Here is a 23,383-nt window from a genome sequence, read left to right on the forward strand (position 1 = left end):
GACTGAGCAGGTGAGGCCCTCTATAGACAGATAGGAGCAGCCTCATGTTCATAAGCCCTGGTCCTGCTGGGGGACTTCAACCACCCCAACATCTGTTGGAGGGACAACACAGCAGAGCACAATTCCACAGTTCCAGGAGGTTCCTGGAATGTGTGGATGATAACTTCCTTCCCCAAGTGACAGAGGAGCCAACAAGGAGAGGTGCCATGCTAGACCTTGTTCTCACCAACGCGGAGGGGCTGGTGGGGGATGTGAAGCTCAAGGGCAGCCTTGTCTGCAGTGGCCATGAAATGGTGGAGTTCAAGATCCTTAGAGCAGCAAGGAGGAGGGCGCACAGCAAGCTCACTACGCTGGACTTCAGGAGAGCATACTTTGGCCCCTGTAGGGACTCGCTTTGTAGAGTACCACGGGACAAAGCCCTGGAGGGAAGAGGGGCCCACGACAGCTGGTTAGTATTCAAGAATCACCTCCTCCAAGCTCAGGAGCGATGCATCCCAGCAAAGAGGAAGTCAGGCAAAAATGCCAGGAGGCCTGCATGGATGAAGCAGGAGCTCCTGGACAAATTCAAACAAAAAAAAGAAGCCTACAGAGGGTGGAAGCAAGGGCAGGTAGCCTGGGAGGAATACAGAGAAATCATCCGAGCAGCTAAGGATCAGGTTACGAAAGCTAAAGCCCTGATAGAATTAAATCTGGTCAGGGACGTCAAGGGCAACGAGGAAAGAAGGTACATCAGGTTGTAGATCATAGAATCTTAGAATCATAGAATGGTTTGGGTTGGAAGGGACCTCAAAGATGATCTAGTTCCAAGCCCCCTGCCATGGGCAGGGACACCCTCCACTAGACCAGGTTGCCCAAAGCCTCCTCCAGCCTGGCCTTGAACACTTCCAGGGATGTGGCTGCCACAGCCTCTCTGGCCAACCTGTTCCAGTGTCTCACCGCCCTCACAGTAAAGAATTTCTTTCTAACATCTGATCTAAATCTACTCTCTTTTAGCTTAAACCCATTACCCCTTCTCCTATCACTACACTCCCTGATAAACAGTCCCTCTCCATCTTTCCTGTAGGCCCCCTTCAGGTACTGGAAGGCTGCAATTAGGTCTCCCCGGAGCCGCCTTTTCTCCAGGCTGAACAACCCCAACCCTCTCAGCCTGTCCTCACAGGAGAGGTGCTCCAGCCCTCTGATCAGCTTCGTGGCCCTCCTTTGGACTCGCTCCAACAGCTCCATGTCTGTGTTTGTACTGGGGCCCCCAGAGCTGGATGCAGTACTCCAGGTGGGGTCTCACCAGAGCAAAGTAGAGGGATAGAATCACATCCCTCGACCCACTGGTCACGATGTTTTTGATGCAGCCCAGGACATGGCTGGCTTTCTGGGCTGCAAGCGCACATTGCCAGCTCATGTTGAGCTTTTCATCAATCAACACTCCCAAGTCCTTCTCCTCAGGGCTACTCTGAATCCACTCTCCACCCAGCTTGTATTGGCCCAAAGCTTGATATGCTCCTGCTTCAAACACTAGTAATTTTAGGGCTTCCTCATGAACAGGGGTCCAATCCCAGGTAGCTTTTTTGCATGTTAAATCGTACAGGGGACGAGCTATGATAGAAAAATCTAGAATATGCTTCCTCCAGAATACCAGCAAGCCTAGGTTACAGCTCCTTTTTGGTTTTGGGGATTTTTATTTCTTCTACGGTAGCCAAGGTTTTGGGAGGAATACACACCGTTCCTCCTTTCCACCATATACCTAAGAACTTCACCTCAGGGGAGGGGTGTTGTACTTTTTCTGCTGGAACGCGAAGTCCTAAACTTTCCAGGTGAGTGATTACTTTCTTTTGGGTTTGTCCCACTGCAGTGGCATCAGACCCCCCCCACCAATACACCATCAATATATTGGTAGGTTTTAACTCCCTCCTTGTGGGCGTGATTTCTGCTAGTGCTTGTGCCAGGGCGTGATGCGCCAAGGTAGGCCAATGCCGATATCCTGGGGGCAAACGAGTAAAAGTGTATTGTATACTTTCCCATGTAAATGCCAATCTATCTCTATCACCTTCCTGTAGAGGACCCATGAAAAACGTATCTTTTACATCAATGGTGGCTAAAATTTTATGGGACTGTTCCTGTATGGTGGCAATCAATTTGGCTATATTAGGCATGGCCCCTGTCAGGGGACTAGTGCCTGCGTTTAAGCGCCGATAATCCATTGTTAGCCGCCACTTACCATTCGGTTTGCGAACTGGCCGCACTGGGGAGTTATAAGGGGAGTGAGTTTGAATAATTACCCCCTGTTCCTGCAGCTCTCTTATCAGGGGCGCAATTCCCTCGCTCCCAGCGGTAGGGAAAAGGGTTTCACATTCACAATTTTAGATGGGGGAAGGGTAGGAGCAGTCTGCAAAAGCCTTATCAGTGTTGCCAGAGACCCGAACTTCCATTCCGTCCCTGCCGAGTCTGTCCAGGACTTCCCTTTGAATAAAGCCAATCCCAAAATATTCGTAGGGAGCACTCCCAATACCATAGTGGTCTCGGTGGGGGTGGTGTCTCCTGGCAACCAGCACTTTACTTGGTCTGTAGGTTGGAGTTTGGAATATCAGAATACATCGGTAACCCACATCTGTTTTTTATCAGGGACAATCCCACTCCGGCCAGCGGTATCGGCATTTAAAGCAGACATTTGAACCCCTGTGTCTACCAGAAAAGTGACCGGAGTCTTAAAGGCACCAAGGGGAAAGGTTACCAGTAGGTCCCCCTGCTTGTTTTCAGTGAGCCTTCTAAATTACACTCACCGGCCATCCCCCGGCTCACTCACTGAGATCAGGCACAAGGAGAATCCTGACTTTGGAGGGCTGGTGGGCCCCCCCACGGGAGCCATGGGAACGGCCAGTCTCTGAGGTACAGGGGCCATGGGGACACTTTCCTTTCCCGGCCGGCCTCTAGCTATCGGTTTCCACATTTTTACAAGCAGCTGCAAATTGGGGAGGGGTAGGCCATCCATTAATTCTCAGGGAATACCTTTATCTAGACCTTCCTTCCACAATCAATTTCTTGAGCCCTCCCCACAAAGCTCCTGCCTTGGGGGCAGAGTATTTTCTCCTCTGTCTCGGTCCTACGGACCGCCGCTTGAGCCTTCCCCTCCTTTCCGACATAGCCCACCCGCCGGCCATAATTGATCAATTCCCATGCAATTTCCCCCCAGGTAAGACCCGGTCCACCCTGAGGTCCCATGGCTACAGTGGCTCTTAGTCGGTCTTGAATTTGCACAGCGTAAATCTTCAGTGAGTCGGGTAACCCTCTAATCAAGGGAGTCGTCCTATCCAGATTGGCAACCAACATCATCGGGGAAGGCTGGCGGGGAACTAGGCGCCTATCATGCATTGATTGGAGGCATGCCGCCTTCTGTATACACTCAGTAAACTGGCTTACTCCAGGGGTAGGGATGGCAATGGGATCTCTTCTCTCCAAGGGGTCTCTGGCCCAATACGCCACCCTCTGGCCCAATACGCCACCCTCTGGGTCAGGGACCAAGGTTCCCGCTCATCACCTACGGTCAAAAGTACACCAGGACCCCAGTATCCTCCAAAAGCCTTATTCTGTCTCCGCCTGTCAGGGAGACCCTCCACACATACTCGGTCTCAGTTTCCTTAGCCTGCCTACTATATTTTTCCTGCAGATTTGCCAGTTCAGTAACGGTATAAGATATCTCTTTAGTCATAACGGTGGGTTCCGCACCTTTGCCGTCATACACAACTTCAGTTTTAATAAGTGGCCGGAGCTTGGGAGTAAGGTCAGGTTCTGTCACCAGCGCTCAGCTCCTCCCATGGATAGTGAGGGGCAACCTCCCTGGCAATGAGGTCGGCTTCTTTTGATAAGCTAGAAAATCCTGGTTCGCTCTCAAGGTCCCCAGGGAGCTGCAACTTCAGCTCTCTTTCCCTCACAAAAGCATCTCGTAGGCTACCCTTCAAGTTTCCCGTGATTCTTTTATCATCCGGTAACGCTTTTTCAGCTAGCTGCCATTTCACCCGTTCCATTTCCAATTCTGCCTGTAGTTTTTTAACCAGCTCCTGAAGGGACTCATTTGCCTCCTGTTCAGCTTGTTTAACAACGTATTTAGCTGTCCTTCCGGGCAGCTATCAATGTAGCTCCCAAGACACCACAAACCACAGCCTTTCCCTTGCCAGGCTTGAACTCTTTTTCTTTTGCCAAGTCTCTTATCTGTTCTGCTGCAGTTGTCGGGGGCTGCCCGTGTCCCTCAGCCTAGCTACGCCCTTTCGGGGTTGGACAAGCTTTATAGCTCTTCAACAAATCCAACAGCGAGGAGTAGTCAAAATCAGGCTTATCCCGGTTGCCGGAGATTTCGGCTTCAACCAAAAATCAGTTCTCGTTTCTTCAGCACTCTGGCTGATATCCCCTTTTATGGAACCTCTTTACTGCTTCTCACAGGTGCCAATTTAATGTCCCGTCCCACTTGCTGGGTGATGGTGAGGTTAACTTTTTAATTCTCTGCGTGGTAATCAGGAGTAACGACAATTGCTCTAGAGGTTCAAACAAGTCACAAATTTACTTAAAACTCAGCAGAACTACAAAAGATAACAGCTTGGCAAAAGTCATAACAACGTTCAAAACTTAGCAGAACTATGAAAGGTAAGGGTTTAGCAAAACTTGTGACGATATTACCCAAATGTGCTAAAAATTAAGTTAGAGACTGATAGAGAGGAAAAGAAAGAGAAAGAAAGAAAGAAAGAAAGAGAGAGAGAGAGAAAGAGAAAAGATATACCACCCTTGGATCCAGCAATGTTCTCTGCTCATAGCTGTAGGCCTCAGGTGGTGGGCATGCACAAAAAACTTGTGTTTCCCCTTTTTATAACCCAGTGCGCTCCCCGTCCTAGGCGGGGGTCTGTCATCCCTAAGCAGGCGCAGTATGTGCTCAGGACTGTTCCAGAAATGAGTCGGTGGGTTGTGGGGTCTTGGGGGTCTCACAGTCCCCCCCCGCCACTTCGTGGTTGACTGAGTGATGGCCTTTCATAGGCACGCACACACAGGACACAGATGGTCTTTTGTCTACCTGTTTCCGGAATAGGGGAATGAGCTCACAAGATGGTATCCTGCCTCCATAGGTTCTGTCCTTGGTCGAGTCAGATGTCTGCGACATTTCCTAGTTATCAGTTTATCCCTGCTTGGGTCAAGATGGATGTTTGCGACATTCACTTGTAATCAGAGCCTTACACCAGCCTGTGCCCCCTCCCTGGAAGTGTTTAAGGCCAGGTTGGACAGGGCTTTGAGCAACCTGGTCTAGTGGAGGGTGTCCCTGCCCATGTCAAGGGGTTTGGAACTAGATGATCTTTAAGGTCCCTTCCAACCCAAACCATTCTATGATCTTTTGTGTTAGAGCAGGCGGAGAGAGCTGGGATCCCTTAGCCTGGAGAAGACAAGGCTCAGGTAGGATCTTACAAATGTGTATAAGCACCTGTAGGGAGGTATGAATGAAGATGAGGGAACCACTCTTCTCAGTGGTGCCTAGTGACAGGACAAGAGGCAACTGGCACAAATTAAAATGCATTAAATTCCATCTGACCATAAGAAAACACATTTTTACCATTCTTTTATTAGGAACAGGCTGCCAGAGAGGTTGTGCCATCTCCACCCTTGGAGATATTCCAAACTCGACTGGATACGGTCCTGGATAACCAACTTTACTTAACCCTGGTTGAGCAGGGAGGGTTAGACTGTAGGATCTCAAAAGGTCCCTTCTGGATGGACCTACCCTATTCACTGGACAAGGTTAGGACCAGTGAATCAGGGAGCAGTTCAGGAGAGAAGGACCTAGGTCTGTGTGGGGCAAAAGACTACCCCAAGTCAGCAAGGTGCTCTGTGGCAGCAACCCACCATACCTTTGGCTCTGCTAGCCAGAATAGAGCTCTCAGGGCCAGGAGAGGGATCATTCCCCCACCCTGCTCCACACTGGGGAGGCCACAGCTGTGGACTGGAACCACCTTGTATCCCCAGCACAAGGGAAATGTCTATCAGAGGTCTTGGAGATGGTGAGCACTGGAACACAGGGCAGGTGGGGAGAGATTGAGGGTCCTGGGTTTGTCTGGCTAGAAGACAAGAAGGCAGGGGAGCATTAGTTGCAGCCTCACATTCCCCAGAGGGAGCTGAGGACGGGGTAGAGACAGACTCTTCTTAGTGGTGTAGAAAATAGAGAAGCTTAGCTATAAGAAAACTCCTGTTAACTAGAAAGCTGCTTAAGGCCTAGAACTGTTTCAAAGCCTATAATCGTGGGAAAGGAGTTTGTAACCAAGGTAATAGGTAATGAAGCTAACTGACCATGGCAATGTACAATGCTGCTACGTTCCATGTACAGTCCCTACCCAACCGGACAATAGGCCTGGGAATATTAATCTTATGAAGTAAGTTGTTATGGACAGGTGTATCCACAGCAAGGATACTGCGCATGCCTGCAAGAAGAGGGTCATCCAGCGAACACGGGCGTGCGACCACTGATGACCACCAGAGACCCCTTGAGGACCACCGACTCAAATCACTGAGCATATGTGATGGGGAGGAGACTACGTAAATGAATTCCAAGAAATTATTATCATAGGACTGCCTTTTCTGAGAAAAATAATGAATATGTATGTTTTGATTCTAATATAACCTGTGTGTTGGTAATCACCTGTATGCACGTTTGGTGGAGCTGTTTCCCCCGTGCATCCAGCGCTGCCATAAAGCAAACCTAGGGTAACTCACATCTGGTAGATTTCTTTTACAGTGGTGCCCAGGAAGGGACTGAAAGGTGATGGGCACAAGCTGGGACAGGGACATTCTCCTGAGGCAGAGGGACAAATCCCTTGCCAGAGGAGTGAGGCAGCTCTGGGACAGGGTCTGGTACTCGAAGGAATGGTTTGCATCTGGGGAAACTTTACAAACTGCCCTGCTCCAGGCCCTGGAAGACCTGCCCCGATTCTAGAGACAACCCTTACCTGAGCAGAGGGCAGACTGGAAACCCTTGGATACGACTCCCCTCCCCCAAGTACCTCTTTGAGTCTTTGTTGTATTCCCCAAAGCAGTAGAGCTTTCAAGAAGAATGGGGGAAGGTTTGGATGAGAGGGTCTTTGTGGTACTCATATAGACTGCTGTTTCTCCATTAAAGTCCTGCCAAGAAAGACAAATGTGTGTTAATCCTGTCCGGTGATGGGACGAAGGGGATAGAAAGTTACTCTCTGTGGAAGGAAGGTGCCCTCTGTCCTTTTGCCCTACACTGTCCTATTATTTCATGGTTCAGGTGTTACAGGTGAACACCTTTGCTGAAACCAGTTCTGGGGTTCTTAAAAACCCCCTGTGATTTCAAAGAGATTCTAGTGGGGTCCCATCACACAGGATTCCAGTCTTAGATCGGGGCCCCAGGATTCGTCAATATGAGTGTCCTCAAGCCTTGTCCAGTGCTCCTGACTTCATCACGCAGAAGAGCTCAGCTCCCTTTCAGCCCCATTGGGGCTGTCCTTCACTCTACCTGGACCTCTCCGGACCACACCAACCCAGCCTGGCTGTCTGCACTCCACTTTCCTTTGTCCCTCTCTGTGCCCCTTGGGGCAGGAGGTGGAACCAAGGCCTGGGGTCTCTCCCACATGCCACTTACATCCTGGCCATTCAAAGCAGCGTTGAACACGATCCTGCCGTTGAACCTGCCTTTGCCCTGGAAAGACAAATGTATGTCACCCTTTGCCCAGTGTGGAGCAGGGGCCGCTCTACACCCTGACCCATGGCCAATGTTCAGCTATCAGCCCAAACCTCTGCCCACACAAGTCCAGCCTGGGAACTGACTGCTCTGCGCTTACCAGGTTATAGGGCGCTATAGCTTCCCCAGAGAAAGAGAGGTCCTAATCCACCTGGGGATTAATCCCATAATCCCCCTTGGAAGTAACCCCATAATTCTGTTGGGATTAATCCTATTATCACAATGAAAAGAATTCTGTAATGCCATTGAGGAGTAATATCAAAACCCTCCTGAGGTTAGTCCCATAAACTCGGTGAGGATTAATCCTGTCATCCCAAATGGGAAAAACTCTGAAATCCCACTTGGGATTATTCCCAAACCACACATGGGCATTTAGCAGGTAATCGCAATGTGATTAAACCCATAATGGAATTCTATTTGTCTCATAATCCCAGTGGGAAATAATGCCATAATCCTGCCAAGAGAGAAACCAGAAATAATCCTGAGACCGAGACCGTCCACATTTTTCCCTGAGGAAGCGTCACAGGGCTGCAAATGGGGTGGTTCCAGATGCCTAAACCTTTTTGTGCAATTTTGCATAGCAGATATAAAGGGTTAATTTTTCTGCCCAACCCCCAGTGGCAACACAAGACTGCATCTCAGGGAACCCAGGCATCCAGACTCCCAGCCCCGACCAGGTGGACACCTTGTTGCCTTGGATCTCATCTAAGAGGTTTCCAGTGGGTTCAGGAGAGAGCTAGCCAAGAGCATTGAAGTGTCCCAGGAGTTTTGAAGCAGAACCTTGCCCCTTCCCATCATCCTCTCCCACACCCAGACACGTAGAGTACAGGCTTAGAAGTATTTCTTACACACACACACACACACACACACACACACCCCTTTCATCTCATCATCTTTTCATCACGTCCTCTCCTCTGTCCTCCAACTTTTTCTTCTTTCCCCTAACACACCAGATGAAGATATCAACCACCCTCCATTCGCCTGGGTCAGGGAGGGAGAACCTGTGAATTTCAACTGCTCCCAGATAAGAACTCTGTCTCCTGGTGAAAACAGGCTGAAGGGAACGATGCCAGGCTACAGCTAAATTTCAACTGCTCCCAGATAAGAACTCTGTCTCCTGGTGAAAACAGGCTGAAGGGAACGATGCCAGGCTACAGCTCAGGGATTTCTCTGAAGAAGGGCAGATGCTGAGAGAGAATTCAGCAAGTGCTTCCGGAGCAATGGGACACAAAGCTACGGTCTGATCCTGTTTGTATATTGTGACTATCTCAATGACTCAGACACCTATTACTCTCCTAAGAGGCATTTCAGTGACAAAGCACCTGAGAGAGCCAAGACCAAACGTCTCTGTAGGCAAATGGCACTTGTTCCTTCATGCCCTGCTCTTTTCCTCTCCCTCCCTTTGCACCAGTGTCGGATTTCTTTTTAATTTCTCCTCATTTCTCCTCCTTAATTTCACCTATTCTCTGCTTTTTATCAACCCTCTTATTTTACTCAAACTCTCTACTTCCCTTTTCTTTTTTAAGGAGACAGCTACACAGCCCATTGGCAACTTTGGCAGCTTCCTCCAGTGCCAGTTGGAGTTAGGAGGAATTAAAACCAGAACCCAGGAACACCTGGGTCCTCTTGACTCTTCCAGGAAAAATAAGCAAGCCCAGTACGACCAGTTAACTGAGAAAAAAGTACAGACAGCAGCCCCAGTGGCACTGGCACATGAAGACATGAAGAGAACAAGCCCAAGCAAGAGGTTGTTTCATTCTCCAAGTAGAGCTTTCAGGGAGGTTCCACTAGGCAATGTTAAGGCCTATTGTTGGGGGTGGGAGTGGGGGGGATGGGGAGTGTTTGTGTTGCTGCCTGCTGTTTTCTACAGTAGGAGTATGCTGCCTGTGTGATTCTGTGCACTCTCTCAGATGTTCTAGGCAGTTTTGTAGCACCTGAGTAGGTGATGATAAACAGAAGAGATGTTCTGCTCCAGAAATGGCTGCATGCAAGGGACTGAAAGACGCTGGAAGATGAGTCTGCAAAAGGTTCCAAGATCCTGCCAGTTGAGAGGCACTACAAATATGAAATATCTTCACCAGAGCAACATCCGCTGCCTCTGTCCTCCATATCATAGCCTATGGAAGTACCCAGAGAAACGTTGCACAAAGAAGGGGTGCCTGAAAGTCTTTATTTTTTGATAATTTTTTGTATGTATGTCCAGTCCCGAAACAGAAGAAAATGATGAGGCAAAAAAGGAGGTCACATAGAAGAAGAGTGTCTCAGTTGGCAGACATAGTTGCTTCAATCCAGGAGACATAATTGCAAACCTTAGTGTAAACCCCGGGATAGCCTTTCTGCGCACATCCAATCCCCCAGGAAACAATGCCCTGGAGCTGCCCGTTGCAGACTACTGGACCACCAGAATCCCCCTGTGAACATAAAGGTTACGGATATTCAGCAAATGATATCAGAGTAAGCGGTAAGCCAGAGATCCCAGAAACCGAGGGACCGCCATTGGGCTTTTTCTACACAGTTGTTCTACAAAGGTCATTTCTGATTACCCCGCTACACCTGATGCTACTGTGCCTTGCTTAGCTCCGAGGGCAAGACAGCTAAGGATGACTAAGATGCCTATTTTTGTTGGATGCAGTCCTTGGCAGATGCTTAGGATATGTGTGTCTTAAACATTATTCTGCCAAATATCTCCATGGAGCTAGGCACATGTAAAATGCAGAGCAGTTGCCAGGTGTGTTCCTTTTCCAGGCTGCCTGGATCTTGGCACACTGGCTATTCCATTTTCGGTGAGTCCAAAACTAACATTTGTGTCCTAAGCTCTAAAGTCACCGTGATTACTATTGACTCTTCGGTGCAGCAAGCACTCCTCCATTTTCAGTAGCCTAAGGCGCAGAAGGTGGCATCGTCTGCTTGTGGAGAATTAGGGCAGACGTATTTGCTGTCTCAGAAAAGGGACAATGACTAACTGAGTGGAACAAAACCCAGCCTCACTCCATAAGCAACTTCGACCCTAAGCCGCCGCTGTTGTTCCAAAAAACAACATTCACACATGCTAGTGCAGTAATTATAGCCGATTCTCTAATATGGTGGCCTCTTCTACTAGCAAAAGGCAGGAGAGAAACATATGGGAAAGGAGAGGCAGATGTTTTACCTGGCAGGAGTCTTTCCCTCCCTCCATGAATCCTACACATATCATGTTCTTGGTAATTTGCCCAGGGTAGGCTTTGGTGCACTCGCTGGAGGAGAGTACAGGAGCCTTCAGGCACTGCAAGGTGTCTGGATACAGATCTACAAGAAAACAGGGAGAGATGGTTGATGGCATCACCGAGTTCATTTCAGAGCCCGGAGAAGATCTGTCTTAGCAGAAAAGTAATGACTGAATATCCTGTTTTAGCGGTCATCATTTTTCCCCTGAACAGTAACTGCAGCATGGATTCCTTTTGATTAGGTGGAACAGATTGTACCCATGGGCCCACCCTTCTACACTGCAGCCACGTTAATTTTTCTGATACCTAGAAAAATCATAAATTGGCAAGCGTGGAGCTAAGAGCTACTCTGGTAGCACATGGGCTGGAGGAAACCTGGGAAGACCAGGAAAACCACCCTTTCCTCTGGCGCAGGTTTAGTTGTCATCAGTGGGTTCGACACCATTCACCATCCACGCCTCTGGCCATTGGTGTAAGCGAATGGAACTCTCCTGTAGTAACTTTAGATCTACAATCACAGATTTTGATCTTGTTCTCAGGGACCTGACAACTCTACTGATATTAGTTAAATTGCTACTGCTTGGCACTGCACAGCTGATAGCGCCAGGCCACAAAATTTATGGCGTTGCGAACACGCTGGTGAACGGCGCATGGATGACTTATGCGATTCCATGTTCGTGACACAGAACAAGAGGAAGGACCTCCTAAAGCCTGCCTTTAAAGCAGTTAAATGGTTAAGGCCTACACAGACTGATCACTCAAAAAGGCCTGTCCCACAGCACTTCTCTGTGCTTTACCCTGTACTGGTTGGAGTTAATTGCGAGGTCTTAGAGTGTCCCCCAGGCCCTCATGATGCTGTACATTCCCACAGAGTACTCACTGGCATTGCTGAGTGTGTTGCCCCAGCCAGAGATTAGGCATTCGGTGCCTGCGGTCACACAGCTCGTAGGCAGAGGAACTGTTTGGACAGCTCGGTTGAGCTGGGCTGGTTCGGCAAGTTTGATGAGCATAATGTCATTGTCCAGTGTTGCAGAGCTGTAGCCAGAGTGGCGGATGACTTTAGCTGAACTAATCAACTGCTGCGTCGATTCTGAGAGGGCCAGGTTATGCTTCCCGAGCTGCACTTGGATGCGACTTGAAAAGAGAAGGAGTGGCATATACAATGGCAGTAAAGACTGCTACCAATAGGTTATAAAGAACCTCCCCGTCACGGTATGCACTCGCTTCAACAGCACTATCGTAGTAGCTGTTGTCATGCAGGTTATCTTTCTTGTCCTGCAATAAATCCTGGGGATCCACACTGAGATGACCCCCACTCCCTGTAGAGGTGGTGAATCTCTGCAGGTTTATTTTGTTGAGCCGGGACAAGCTGAATATATAACAGTGCTTTACACAACCATTCCAGAAAAATTCTGAAAACTGCTATCATCCTCATTTCTCTTCCCGTTCTCCAGTGACCAAGTTTTAGCAGGATTAATGCAATTTGTAAGAAATCACAGCCCGTAACTCATTGCTAGAATACTACATTGTCATTTCAGAAAGTGCTCCGCGCTCACAGAAACATTTGAAGAAGTGGAAAAGCCCTCATGATGCCTCAGCCCAGTGTCCTGAATGAGCCACCCACTCCTTGCTTGTCTCCTGTCAGAACAGAGTCACTTACGTATTTGGATCTCACAGCCCAGAATACTTGCTAGAAGTGAACTGGGAGAAAGAAATAGGTTACGGAATAATTTTTTTTTTATTATGTTTTTATAACACTCACGACTTGTAGCAGTGAGCAGCTGACAGGACCCACTGGCTGTTGATGAGGGAACCTCCACAGAAGTGATACCCAGAATTCAGGGACACCTGATAGGGGACAGAGTTCTCTGCACAGGTGTAGCCTCCCACGATCTTGTCATCATCATCATCAGCGTTGATGGGGAGGGCAACTGGGAGATAGAAGTGGCATACGTCAACATCTGACATAAGGAATCTCGTGCCCCTGTGACTGAAACGAGCATCTCACTTGTAGGCTCTACTTCTATAAAAACTCATGGTAGCAGTGGTGGGCAAGTCTAATGGACATTCATTTGCTGCTCCCTAAAATAAGGTGGTCAGACTTAGATTGGCATCTCATGTATCTGCATCTAAAGCACTGGCTGCTAGTTCCAGGGTGAACGTAGGAACGCAAAAATGCTCATGTGGGATCGGATCAAAGGTGTGTCTGTCCCAGGATCCTGTCTGCAGTAGTGGGGGTCAATAGTGGACTGACTGTAAGTACAAAACAAGTCTGCAGAGATATTTCCTTGGAGCACTCGCCCATAGTCCAAAAAATTACAGCAGCATTCAGACTTCCTGAGCCAGACGTGTTACCTTTGTGCTTCATAGTCCTTACAAGAGAGACAGTCTTTTTGGAAGCTATGGACACATTTCAGTATTCCTGGGTCAAGAACTGCTATGAAGGCATTCATTCCACATTTTGTGAAACAAGCTGTTATGAGCAGACAGCAGTGAAAAGAAGTTGCAGTGCTCTGCCTTAAAACTTCTGCAAGTTGAAACCGGACTTTACTTTCCCACAATGGACTACCTTGCAAATTTGCTCAGAAAATGAGCTTCCCTGTAAGTTACAAAAATAGAAGTAAAAAATATACTCACCAGCCACACCAACAAAGGTGACAAACAGTATGTATTTCATGATCTGGACACAGCCTCAAGCCCGGACTGGTGGACTGGAAGCATGAGCTGCTAGAAATACATTTTTTGAAATGGCCTTATCTCTACTCCAAGGTTTTCTCCAGACAAAAAGTACACAGTGGAAAATTTGAAGATCCAGACGTGGGCATTAACAGGCACTGGTAGAAAGTACAAATAACATATCAGTTAATCATAAACCTTTCCAAAGACAGAAAGCTATTTTAAATTACTTCAGCAGGCAACCTTCAATTTAAAAATACGTTTGGGCTTTGGAAGATGTGCGGTTGTTGGCCTGTCTCATTCTCATACGCAGCACCTGTTGATAGCAACCCTCAAACCCCTTTGAGAGTCCTCAAAGGTGCTGACGGTGTCATTCTTAAAAAATGCATATTTCTACCAGAAACTGAATATTGTAGGTAATGGACAGTAAGACGCTACGCGTTTATTTTGAAGAAAAAAATCCAAACCCAAAACCTCTCAGTGTTAAGTTTGTTAAATTTATTTCAGTAATACCCTCTTCTGCTGAATGCTGCCAAACATTCCACAGACCCTTTGTAAGGTTTTTTTTCAGGGCCTTTCCAAAAATTCACTCCAGGGGTACATCTCCAGCTGCAAACAAGGCTCTCTTTTAATGCAGTGCTGCAGACTGCTGGTGTCTCCAGGGGCACAGGAAGGAGGAGGAGGATTGGTGAATGGAGAGCAGCTGTGTTAGGTATTAGCAATGGACAAGCAATGGCAGCTTGCATTTCTAGAAATCCATGTTCCTAGTTCAAGTGTTTCAGTCAGCCGCATCATCACCGGATCCAGATAAAGTAAATACATTTGTGCAGGCTGATGCAAGATCCTGGGAAAGGGAAACCTGGCGAGACCGTGGGCTGATGGAGAGAAAGCTTCCCAGGAGCATCGAGGGGAGGAGTTTCTGAGGCTAGGCCTTGTACATCTCACAGAGCTCGATGCTGGAGGCACCACTGATTGTCTCTTCCCAAGTCTCTCCTGCTGGGAGCAGCTGGAACGTTCTCCAAAGCTTCTGATCCTCCAGCTCTGCACATCTGAGCAAACCTTCTGCCACAGCCTCTTGCCTTGTCTTCTCTGCCTGCGTTCCTCTTTCCCCAGTGGCACATCATTCTGCTTTTCTTCTATTTCCACCCATGTCAGAGACTTGGACTCTCAGTCTCCTAGAGAGACAAAGGAGGTAGCACATGACAGGGGTGTGTAAAATTACGAGTGGCCTGGGGAGACTGGGAAAGGATGGATTGCTTGCTGTCTCTTCCTGTATGAGAATTAGGCGGTAGCAAGCAAAGCTAGGGGGTTTGGCAGGTTCAAAACAAGCAAAGGACAAAGCCTCCTCTTTTAGGAAAGCTGTGAGTCCCTGTCCACAGTTTTTTTGTAGATGCAAAAGTTTTACATGCCCTCAAAAAAACGAGGGTACACATTTGTGGAAGAAAAATCCATTGAGGGCTATGAGGTTGAAAGACACCTCATCTGACCTCCCTTATCCCCAGGAACTGCCTGATGTTGGACAATTCCCTGTTACTATATCCCAGGAAGAGACCAAAGAGAAGTGCAGAGCCCCCTGGACTCTCACCCATCTGCCACGGTGTTTCCTATGACCCAGAAAAGAACAGTCAGGGCTGCCAAAGTCCTGCAAAACAGTTTGGAGAGTTACCCAAACACATCCCTTCATCTGCTGGAGCATAGAGGGGGTCCTGGGAGCAGCTCAGCCCCTTTTGAGCAGGATGGGAGGGGTCAGGTCAGGGCTGACCTAACAAAGGTGTGTGTTGGAAGGTGGGTTTATCTGACAGTACTGCTGTGTTGTTCTTGGTCAGGCTGAGATGGGAAGTGAGGATGGGGCTTAAATCATGGCAACATTTGCCCTCATGGTTCCTAGTTCTGGAAGGTGCTTGCCTGGGGAGTAAAATATCTAGCTTTCCTAGGCAGCATAAAGACTCCTCAGAGCATCTCTTTCCATATGACTCCTCTTGTGTTCAGGGACTAGGATCTCTCAGAAAGGATCCACAGGTAGAAATCCCCTCTGCCTTCCTTCCCCTATAGCTGGTTGCTGTATTGCTTCGATAAATCTTTAAACCTGACCCAGAGAGTAACTGATTGTGATGCACATTTCCTTCTCCAGCCTTTGAGCAAAATTTCCCTGCATCCTGGAAATTCTCCAGTTGCCTCGATACAGACTTTTTTCCTGCCCCCCTCCTTCTTCCTTTTCCAAAGCACAGAACCCAGGCATGTAGAGAAGAGTGTGGCCAAGGGAGGCTGTGGTGCCCAGCATCCAGTTTTGGTGGAGAAGGGATTGGGAAACCAGGAGAGGGAGGGGCAGAGGGAAGGAGAAAGGGAGAGGCTTTAGGGTGGTTGAAGACTCTCTCCAGGGAGAGTGGAGGGAGCCGAGGCAGGTCATTGTAGCCCAGACGGTCCAAGAAGAGCCGGGATCAACTCAAGGGACACCAGAGCTGAGTTAGATTCTGAGAGATGGAGCAAGGGGCAGCAAGCAAAAAATTAGATGAGAGGGGATAGGGCTGAAAAAAATACAAAGACCCTGCTCCGAGACTGGGATCTGCCAAGGGTCCCTTCCCAGCTGCACCTCTGACCACCCAGCTCTTCCCCAGTTTCAGAAGTGGAGTTCCCCACCCACTCCAGGTGTGTGGAGCTGGCTGAAACCAAACGCAGGGACAGATACTCTCCAATATTCACAGAAAACTGGGCTTCTCCATAGCTATGCTGGGTGATAGAAAGATGTGTTATTCCTCTGAGGCCATGGAGCTTTTATTAGACCACTCTGTTAGAAATAGCACGGTCCTGTCCATGGATCCATGTTCCCAGGTAATAATATCCCAGGATCCCAGGATTCACGTGCTCCTGGGTCACCTCTCCATGAGGCCCATGTCTCAGGTCCTGTGTCCCTAGGGTCCCTGGACCTCAAGTATCATGTCTTTCAGGTTTCCCATTCCCTAGTCCCATGTCTTCAAATAAATCTCCTACCACCAGAAGCTCAGCTTCTGCACAGATTAGCTTCTCCAGAGGCTTTTTTTTTTTTTTTTTTTCTTTCTCTTTTCCAAAGAGGTGTGGAGGAGTCAGCTGTATTCTCCAAGCATTTTCTGGGACATTCCCATTTAAGCTTTGCACCAAGCAGGCTGGCGTTTTGGAGCTGACTTGATCCAGCTATCCTGCATTCTTCCCCACTGCTTGGACACCCCTGGCCTTTGTTCTGTTTGTGGGGACACTGGCTAATATTAACTCAAGCAGAAACACCATTTCAACTCACACTACTGCTGTAGAAACTGCCAGATTCTCCGATGTCGCCATCAAAGCTACTGACAGTCTGCTGGGGAAAGAGTATAGGGTGGGAGGAGGGAACTAAACTATCCAGAAAACACATAACCAGATGTGGGAGATCTGCAGTCCCCTGCTCCTGGGAATGCCAATGCACTGGATGGACCTACCCCATGCTCAGTACTTCCCTAGGGCATGGAGGACCTTGACCTTTCCCCAGAGAATGTCAATCACCCCATAAACCTCGGCCCTGATACCAGAGTCTCTTAAAATAATTTTTGACCTCTTTTGGCACGTTTTCTGCTCATCTCCCTCACTGCTGTGGAGCTGTGACATTTGCCTCCATCTATGGAAGTCCCATTCAGCGGTCTCATCGCAGCCCTATTCCCTCCCCTTCCTGAAAACTGTTGCCTCCCATTGTTTTGGGGACCTCATTTCCCCTTGAGCCAAGAGTATTGAAGGTCATGTCCACACAGAGTCCACCACTACTCACCCCATTGCTGCTGAAGCTGCTATCGCCTTTGCTACTGTTACCGATGCTGACAGCATTCTAGGAGAAGTTTGGCCGAGTCCCTGGCCAAGTCTTCCTGAAAACCCAAACCCCCGCTACTTAGACATCTGTGTGGGACAGACACCTCTGCCTCCAGTCTAAACCTCACTTTCCCTCTCCGTGTCTATTCCCAGGCACTGTGGTACCTAGGGAATCATAGAGTCATAGAATGGGTTGGGTTGGAAGGGACCTCAAAGATGATCTAGTTCCAAGCCCCCTGCCATGGGCAGGGACACCCTCCACTAGACCAGGTTGCCCAAAGCCTCCTCCAGCCTGGCCTTGAACACTTCCAGGGATGTGGCTGCCACAGCCTCTCTGGCCAACCTGTTCCAGTGTCTCACTGCCCTCACAGTAAAGAATTTCTCTCTAACATCTGATCTAAATCTACTCTCTTTTAGCTTAAACCCATTACCCCTTCTCCTATCACTACACTCCCTGATAAACAGTCCCTCTCCATCTTTCCTGTAGGCCCCCTTCAGGTACTGGAAGGCTGCAATTAGGTCTCCCCGGAGCCGCCTTTTCTCCAGGCTGAACAACCCCAACCCTCTCAGCCTGTCCTCACAGGAGAGGTGCTCCAGCCCTCTGATCAGCTTCGTGGCCCTCCTTTGGACTTGCTCCAACAGCTCCATGTCTGTCTTTGTACTGGGGCCCCCAGAGCTGGATGCAGTACTCCAGGTGGGGTCTCACCAGAGCAGAGGAGAGGAGCAGAATCAGCTCCCTCGCCCTGCTGGTCACACCTCTTTTGATGCAGCCCAGGACACGGTTGGCTCTCTGAGAAAAGAAAAGATAAGAAAAGCTCATCTTACCTGAGGAGCTGCCATGATGCATCCCAGCACCGGGAGACAAACAGTCAGGAATGTAACACAAATTTGCCCCTCCATTGGTCTTCCCTCAGACTCGGGTACCTGTGCCCTTCAGGTTGAGGCTTTGATGGATGCTGAGCCTGAGGCTGGATTCATAAGAAACAGCCAGATCCTGCCACCTCAGCCCTGTCTGAGCCAAGCCCTGACATATCCCCACCAGGTTTCTTGGTACCGCCAGTCTCTGCCATGGCTTATCACTTATCGCTCTCTCTACCACTCCCTTTTTTTTTTGTTTTCTTTTCATCCACATTCTCCAGTTTCTCAGGGATGCGAGATTTTGGCTCTGAGGCTTCAAGGCCATGCCAATGAATTGCCACAGTCCCCAGTCAGTGGCTCATAAGTGAGGCTCTTCCCTTTGTCCTGCTATGGGTTCTCCAGGGAAGGATTCCTCTCTCTGCCCTAGTGGGATTTCCTCTCTTCCAACTCGTGCATGTGGGGAAACTGAGACCAGAGTAGGATCTTCCTGAAGTACAGGGTTCGGGGCTTTGTAGCATTTACCATGACTTGGCCCCTGCCAGGCACGGACAGAGCTGCTGCAACCCCAGACAAGGCATGAACCACAGTCCATGACAGCAGGAAGGGCTTCCTCTTCCACAGGGGGGTGACTGTCCCATCCCAGAGCTAAACTGAAATCCCACAGGCAGTGAGGTGTGGGGCCAGGGCAAGTGTGAGCACCCTGACTCCTACCTTGCTCCGTCTCCTAAGCCTCAGGTTCTGTCAGTTCTCTTGAAGCTGGGGTAAGAACTGAGGTACCCAGGTCCGTAAACCCACATGGAGAGAGAACCCAGGCATTCTGCCCCTCCTCTTGACAGCAGCAGTGAGTGGTTAGAGCCAGCCAAAAAATGACCCTGCTGGGAGGACACAAAGAACTTTGGCTTTATTGTGATGACTAATAATCTTTGATTACCTTTGCGATTCCCTGTTTCCCAGTGGAGGAACTCCACTGCCCTGATTGTCAGTGGAGGGGCCATGGCTGAGCCAGAGTCACTGCGAGGTGGAGTGTAGTGGTCAGAGGGTGAGCTGCAGTGAAGTCCTGGAAACAGCCCCCTTTTCACAGCAGAGCCTGCAGTCCCCGCGGTGCCTCTCACAGCAGAAATCAGCAGAACCAACAGCTTTTCAGCCTCCTCCAGGTTCCCTGCAGGTGAAAGAGAGACATTGGTGACACTCCAAGGAGAACAGAAGAGGGAGCTGGCATAGGACTGGGAGCCAGGACACCTGTGTTCTCACCTCAGTGCCAGGTAGCTACCTACCTTAGGAAAGGACTAGAGGCCAGGTGCCCATAGGGCTGTGGCTGGATCTGCTAGGCAACAGCCCGTGAGACCACAGGATGGGACACAGACCTGGCCATGTCCACACTGTTATTCACATACATAAAGCTTCCCAGGAGCACAAAGGGGAGGAATTTCTGAGGCTAGTCCTTGTACCTCTCACAGAGCTTGGTGCTGGAGGCACCAATGATTCTTTCTTCCCAAGTCTCCCCTCCCTGGGAGGAGCTAGTTGAAAGGCATCCCATCTGACCTAGGAACACCAAGTCCCCAGTTTCTGCAGGCCGGGAGAGTATTCTGGGGAAGAGCTTTGCATCTTCTGCTCTTTGCATCTGTAACTGATGGTCAGAGAGGTTCCTGGCTTATGATGTTCTGGTGCAGGGGTCTCTAAAGTGTGGTGCACGCACCCCTGGGGGTGCGCCAGACGATCCACTGGGGTGTGGGAAGAAAATGCTAGAACTTCCATAGTATATGCATATAATTATCAGTTACTAAACACACATATACCGGAGGTCTTCACGTTCTCTCTGATTTCTTCACTACCAGGGCTTCCTTCCTCTCTTGCTCACCACTGGCTTTCCCCCAGCTAATTAAAATTCTGCTGACACTCTGAACTGCATTTGCCATTTTCCATTTCTCAATCTACACAAAAATGTGCACCATGTACTTTCCACCATGACACACCTGTTGCATCCTCTTCCAAAGGTGCCACGGAAGCGAAGGCGCCAGTGTGAAGGCTGCACACATTTCATTGGTCAAGTTCTTCACCAGATTCTGCTCTTCTGTTCTCTTCCTTACTCAGGGTGGTAAAGACAAACCCTCGTGTTTCAGAGTAGCACAAAAAGAACTCCGGGGGGATATTTCAGGAGTTGCTGTGAATACTTCTGAAGTTTCAAACTCTTTTGGCTCATGCTAATTCCTCTGCAGCACACTGGATCCTACTACACTTTAAGAGAATGGATTCAGACTTGGTTCTGTGAAACTCAATTCTCTTTCAGTTACTTTCCTGGCGATGCTCATGATGACAAGATTGTAGGAGGCTACAATTTCCCAGAGCATTCAGTTCCCTGCCAGTGTCCTTGAATGCTGGGTGTCACTTCTGTGCCAGTTCACTCATCACCAACCAATGGGTCCTCTCAGCTGCTCACTGCTATAAATCATGAGTATGGATTGGGTTGTGTATCTGATTCTAGCATATCTTGCAAAGCCACCAGATTTCCCTAGCAAAAGAAGGGAATCCAAGGTGTCAATGCATGGTGTATCCAAAACCAAAGAAGAAACACTACCCCCTGTCTCACTGCATTACATGATTTTTCCAATATTCCTGAACTCTTGGCTTCCTTTTCCATGCATTCTAACATGCCTTTCTACACACATTTGCATGTCCATATGGCTTACTATTACTATTTTGTTCTTTTTCATTCCTCAAGACTTTCTGCATGGATCTTTCTCGTCCTGAATTTAGGGCATACCTCTGCAGAGAGAGCACCGATCAAGGATCATGCTTCTCTGCAACAGGAAACATAATCTTCCTTCCCTAAGCACTGCTCTAGGTGTCGGAAGTGATCCATCTATACTCACACCATTGTCACATTTGCCAGCTGGGGATCCACTGGACAGGATGCCCAACTTGCAAGGCTCTCCATACTCTGTCTTTCATGAAATCATAAAGCTCCTAGAGCTCTGTGACAAATGCACCAACACTCCCTTACTCTGTTCCAAGTGTCTGCCAGTGCTCATGTGGCACCAAGTTCTTCTACCCATGGTTAACTGCTGCTCTTCTCTGCCGGTAATTTTGCAGCCATATACAAGTGTGGATGGGAGAGTACAATATTGATGTGAAGGAAGACAGCAAACTATTCAGGAGTGCCACATTAATCATTCACCATCCTAGATACAATTCAAGAAGCCTTGATAATGATATTATGTTGATCAAGCTGGCAACTACCATGTTGCTGACATTCAGCCCACAGCTCTGCCCAGCTCCAGTGCCAAGGAGGGTCTCGAGTGCCTTTTTCAAGGTGAGGAAACACACAGAGCAGTGGCTGTGAGTACCAGTGCATGTTGCACGTACCTGGTCACACTTCTCGTGCTCTACCACCAGGTTCATGAGATCCATGTACATTTCACTCCTGCTTTGCAGCCTTTCCATCTTCTGCCTGCAAGTCCCCACAGTGTCCTGCCAGCGTGCCTCATCAACAATGCCCTTCACATTTGTTTATGCAGGTCAAGGGCTATCCTGCTTTGCTGGATGGTCTCACATATAGGTCTACAGGTCTTCCTGCTCACTTATAGTACTGAGTCCCAAGATGAAACCTAATTTTCACTGCTGTCCCAGCAGCCAATTTCCCTAAGGTTCTCCAGTGACTGAGAGCTCCAGTTCTGAGTAACCAAAAGTGCCAAGAGGCTTACCTAGGCCAGATCACCAGCAACATTCCTGGATGGTGGGAAAGACTTATGCCAGGTAAGCACTGATGTATGCACACAGCTCTGGGTCACACACCCCATGGTGCCTCAGGCTTCACAGTGTATGTCAGAGCTTGGCAGAGTGCTCAAGCCTCCTCATCACCAGGTTTTCTGTTCTGACACAGTATCCTTCCAGCAGGGTTTCGATACATGGTGGACTTCACCCGAACTAACAGGTCCCGCAACATCTGCTGGGCACTGAATGCAACAGCAGTGAATTGCTGGGGGGTAGGGGAGGTCAGCAAATAGAGGGTCCTATCTTTCTGTGCTCCCATATCAGGACTTGCTGCACTTCACTTTGCATTGCCTAGATTCTTCGTACCAGGTCAGAACCTGTCCAGCTGAGATCAGCTCATGCTTCTAAATTTTTGTCTCCAGGGTGCCTCAGGTCGCCCAGCTGTATGAATTGGAAAACTCCAGGGAATTGTGTCATGAGGAACTGTGTGCGCTCTGAAACATTATCCCAGTGTCTACACCAAGGTCTGCAATTACGTTGATTGAATCAAAGAAACCATTGCAGCCTAGTGATATTTTGATGCCTGTCTGGCTTCTTGGCCGCTACTCTCCCACCCTATCACTCCTCTTAAGAAGATAATAGCACAGATAAAAGTCTTACTTCAAGACCCTTACAGATACTTGTTCTGGGGAGCCACCATAGTTCAGTGAAGTTCCCTGCAGCCTTACACCAGCTCCTCCTGAACCTTCCCTCCTTTTCTAGTTTAGGTGTGTGTGTGCTGGGAGCAGTGCTCTAGAGCTGCTGGGCTAGCAGGCAAAGGGACAGGGAACTGTGCAACCATCATAAGGAAGTCTGAGCCAAGCAACTCCTTTTCTTTACTCCTGGCCCTCTTACTGAGAAAGGGAAGAGAGGAAGCAGGCCCCTAGGGAGGAGGTTCCTACAGCAGTGGAGCAGAGTCCCATTTTGTTCCTGCCAATGGCGAGGTTATCATCTTACTGGCACTGTGGGAGCTTTGATGGCAGTCAGAGACCACAGGCACAGAGCAATCACACCATGGGCAACAGCTGTGACCAATGATCATCAGCTTTCGCCTTCACTTCCTCAGGGACACCTGAGGCAGGTGGACTGGGTCCACCAGGATCTAGCTGGTAACACAGACTAGCTGCTAGGGAAAGGAAAACAACAGCAAGCAGTGTAAAGCATGGAAGAAGATCAGTTGAGAAAGGAAGGATGGGGAGTGGAAGGGAGGAGCAGCACTAGTGCATATTTATGTTTACCCTACTGCTCTTCTGGGGTTTGTTCAGTTCTCTTTTTGGGAAGAAGGAAAGTCATGCCTTCTTTCAGAGTGCCTGAGCTCAGGAACTAGGAAGGGGTCCTTGAGGACTATGGGCCAGAGGCAGTG

The 23,383-nt window shown here is 48.9% G+C and overlaps 2 protein-coding genes and 1 pseudogene across 5 annotated transcripts in view; 2 read left to right on the plus strand and 1 right to left on the minus strand.

Annotated features, from left to right (window-relative positions):
• LOC104640353 (M1-specific T cell receptor beta chain-like) overlaps positions 1-23,383 on the plus strand; it is a 54,014-nt gene that overhangs the window by 8,863 nt on the left and 21,768 nt on the right. The gene's annotated exons all lie outside the window — the stretch shown is intronic.
• LOC142603250 (trypsin I-P1-like) lies at positions 9,875-13,710 on the minus strand. The gene is made up of 5 exons (XM_075762817.1): positions 13,564-13,710; positions 12,689-12,857; positions 11,807-12,060; positions 10,872-11,008; positions 9,875-10,134 (listed from the first exon to the last, which is right to left on the minus strand). Exons 1-5 carry the CDS (start codon positions 13,601-13,603, stop codon positions 9,985-9,987), a joined length of 750 nt encoding a protein of 249 aa, XP_075618932.1. The 5' UTR covers positions 13,604-13,710; the 3' UTR covers positions 9,875-9,984.
• LOC104640355 (trypsin II-P29-like) lies at positions 19,264-22,550 on the plus strand (annotated as a pseudogene).

The sequence above is a fragment of the Balearica regulorum genome, chromosome 1, assembly GCF_011004875.1.
Source record: "Balearica regulorum gibbericeps isolate bBalReg1 chromosome 1, bBalReg1.pri, whole genome shotgun sequence".
In the NCBI taxonomy this organism is placed as follows: domain Eukaryota; kingdom Metazoa; phylum Chordata; class Aves; order Gruiformes; family Gruidae; genus Balearica; species Balearica regulorum.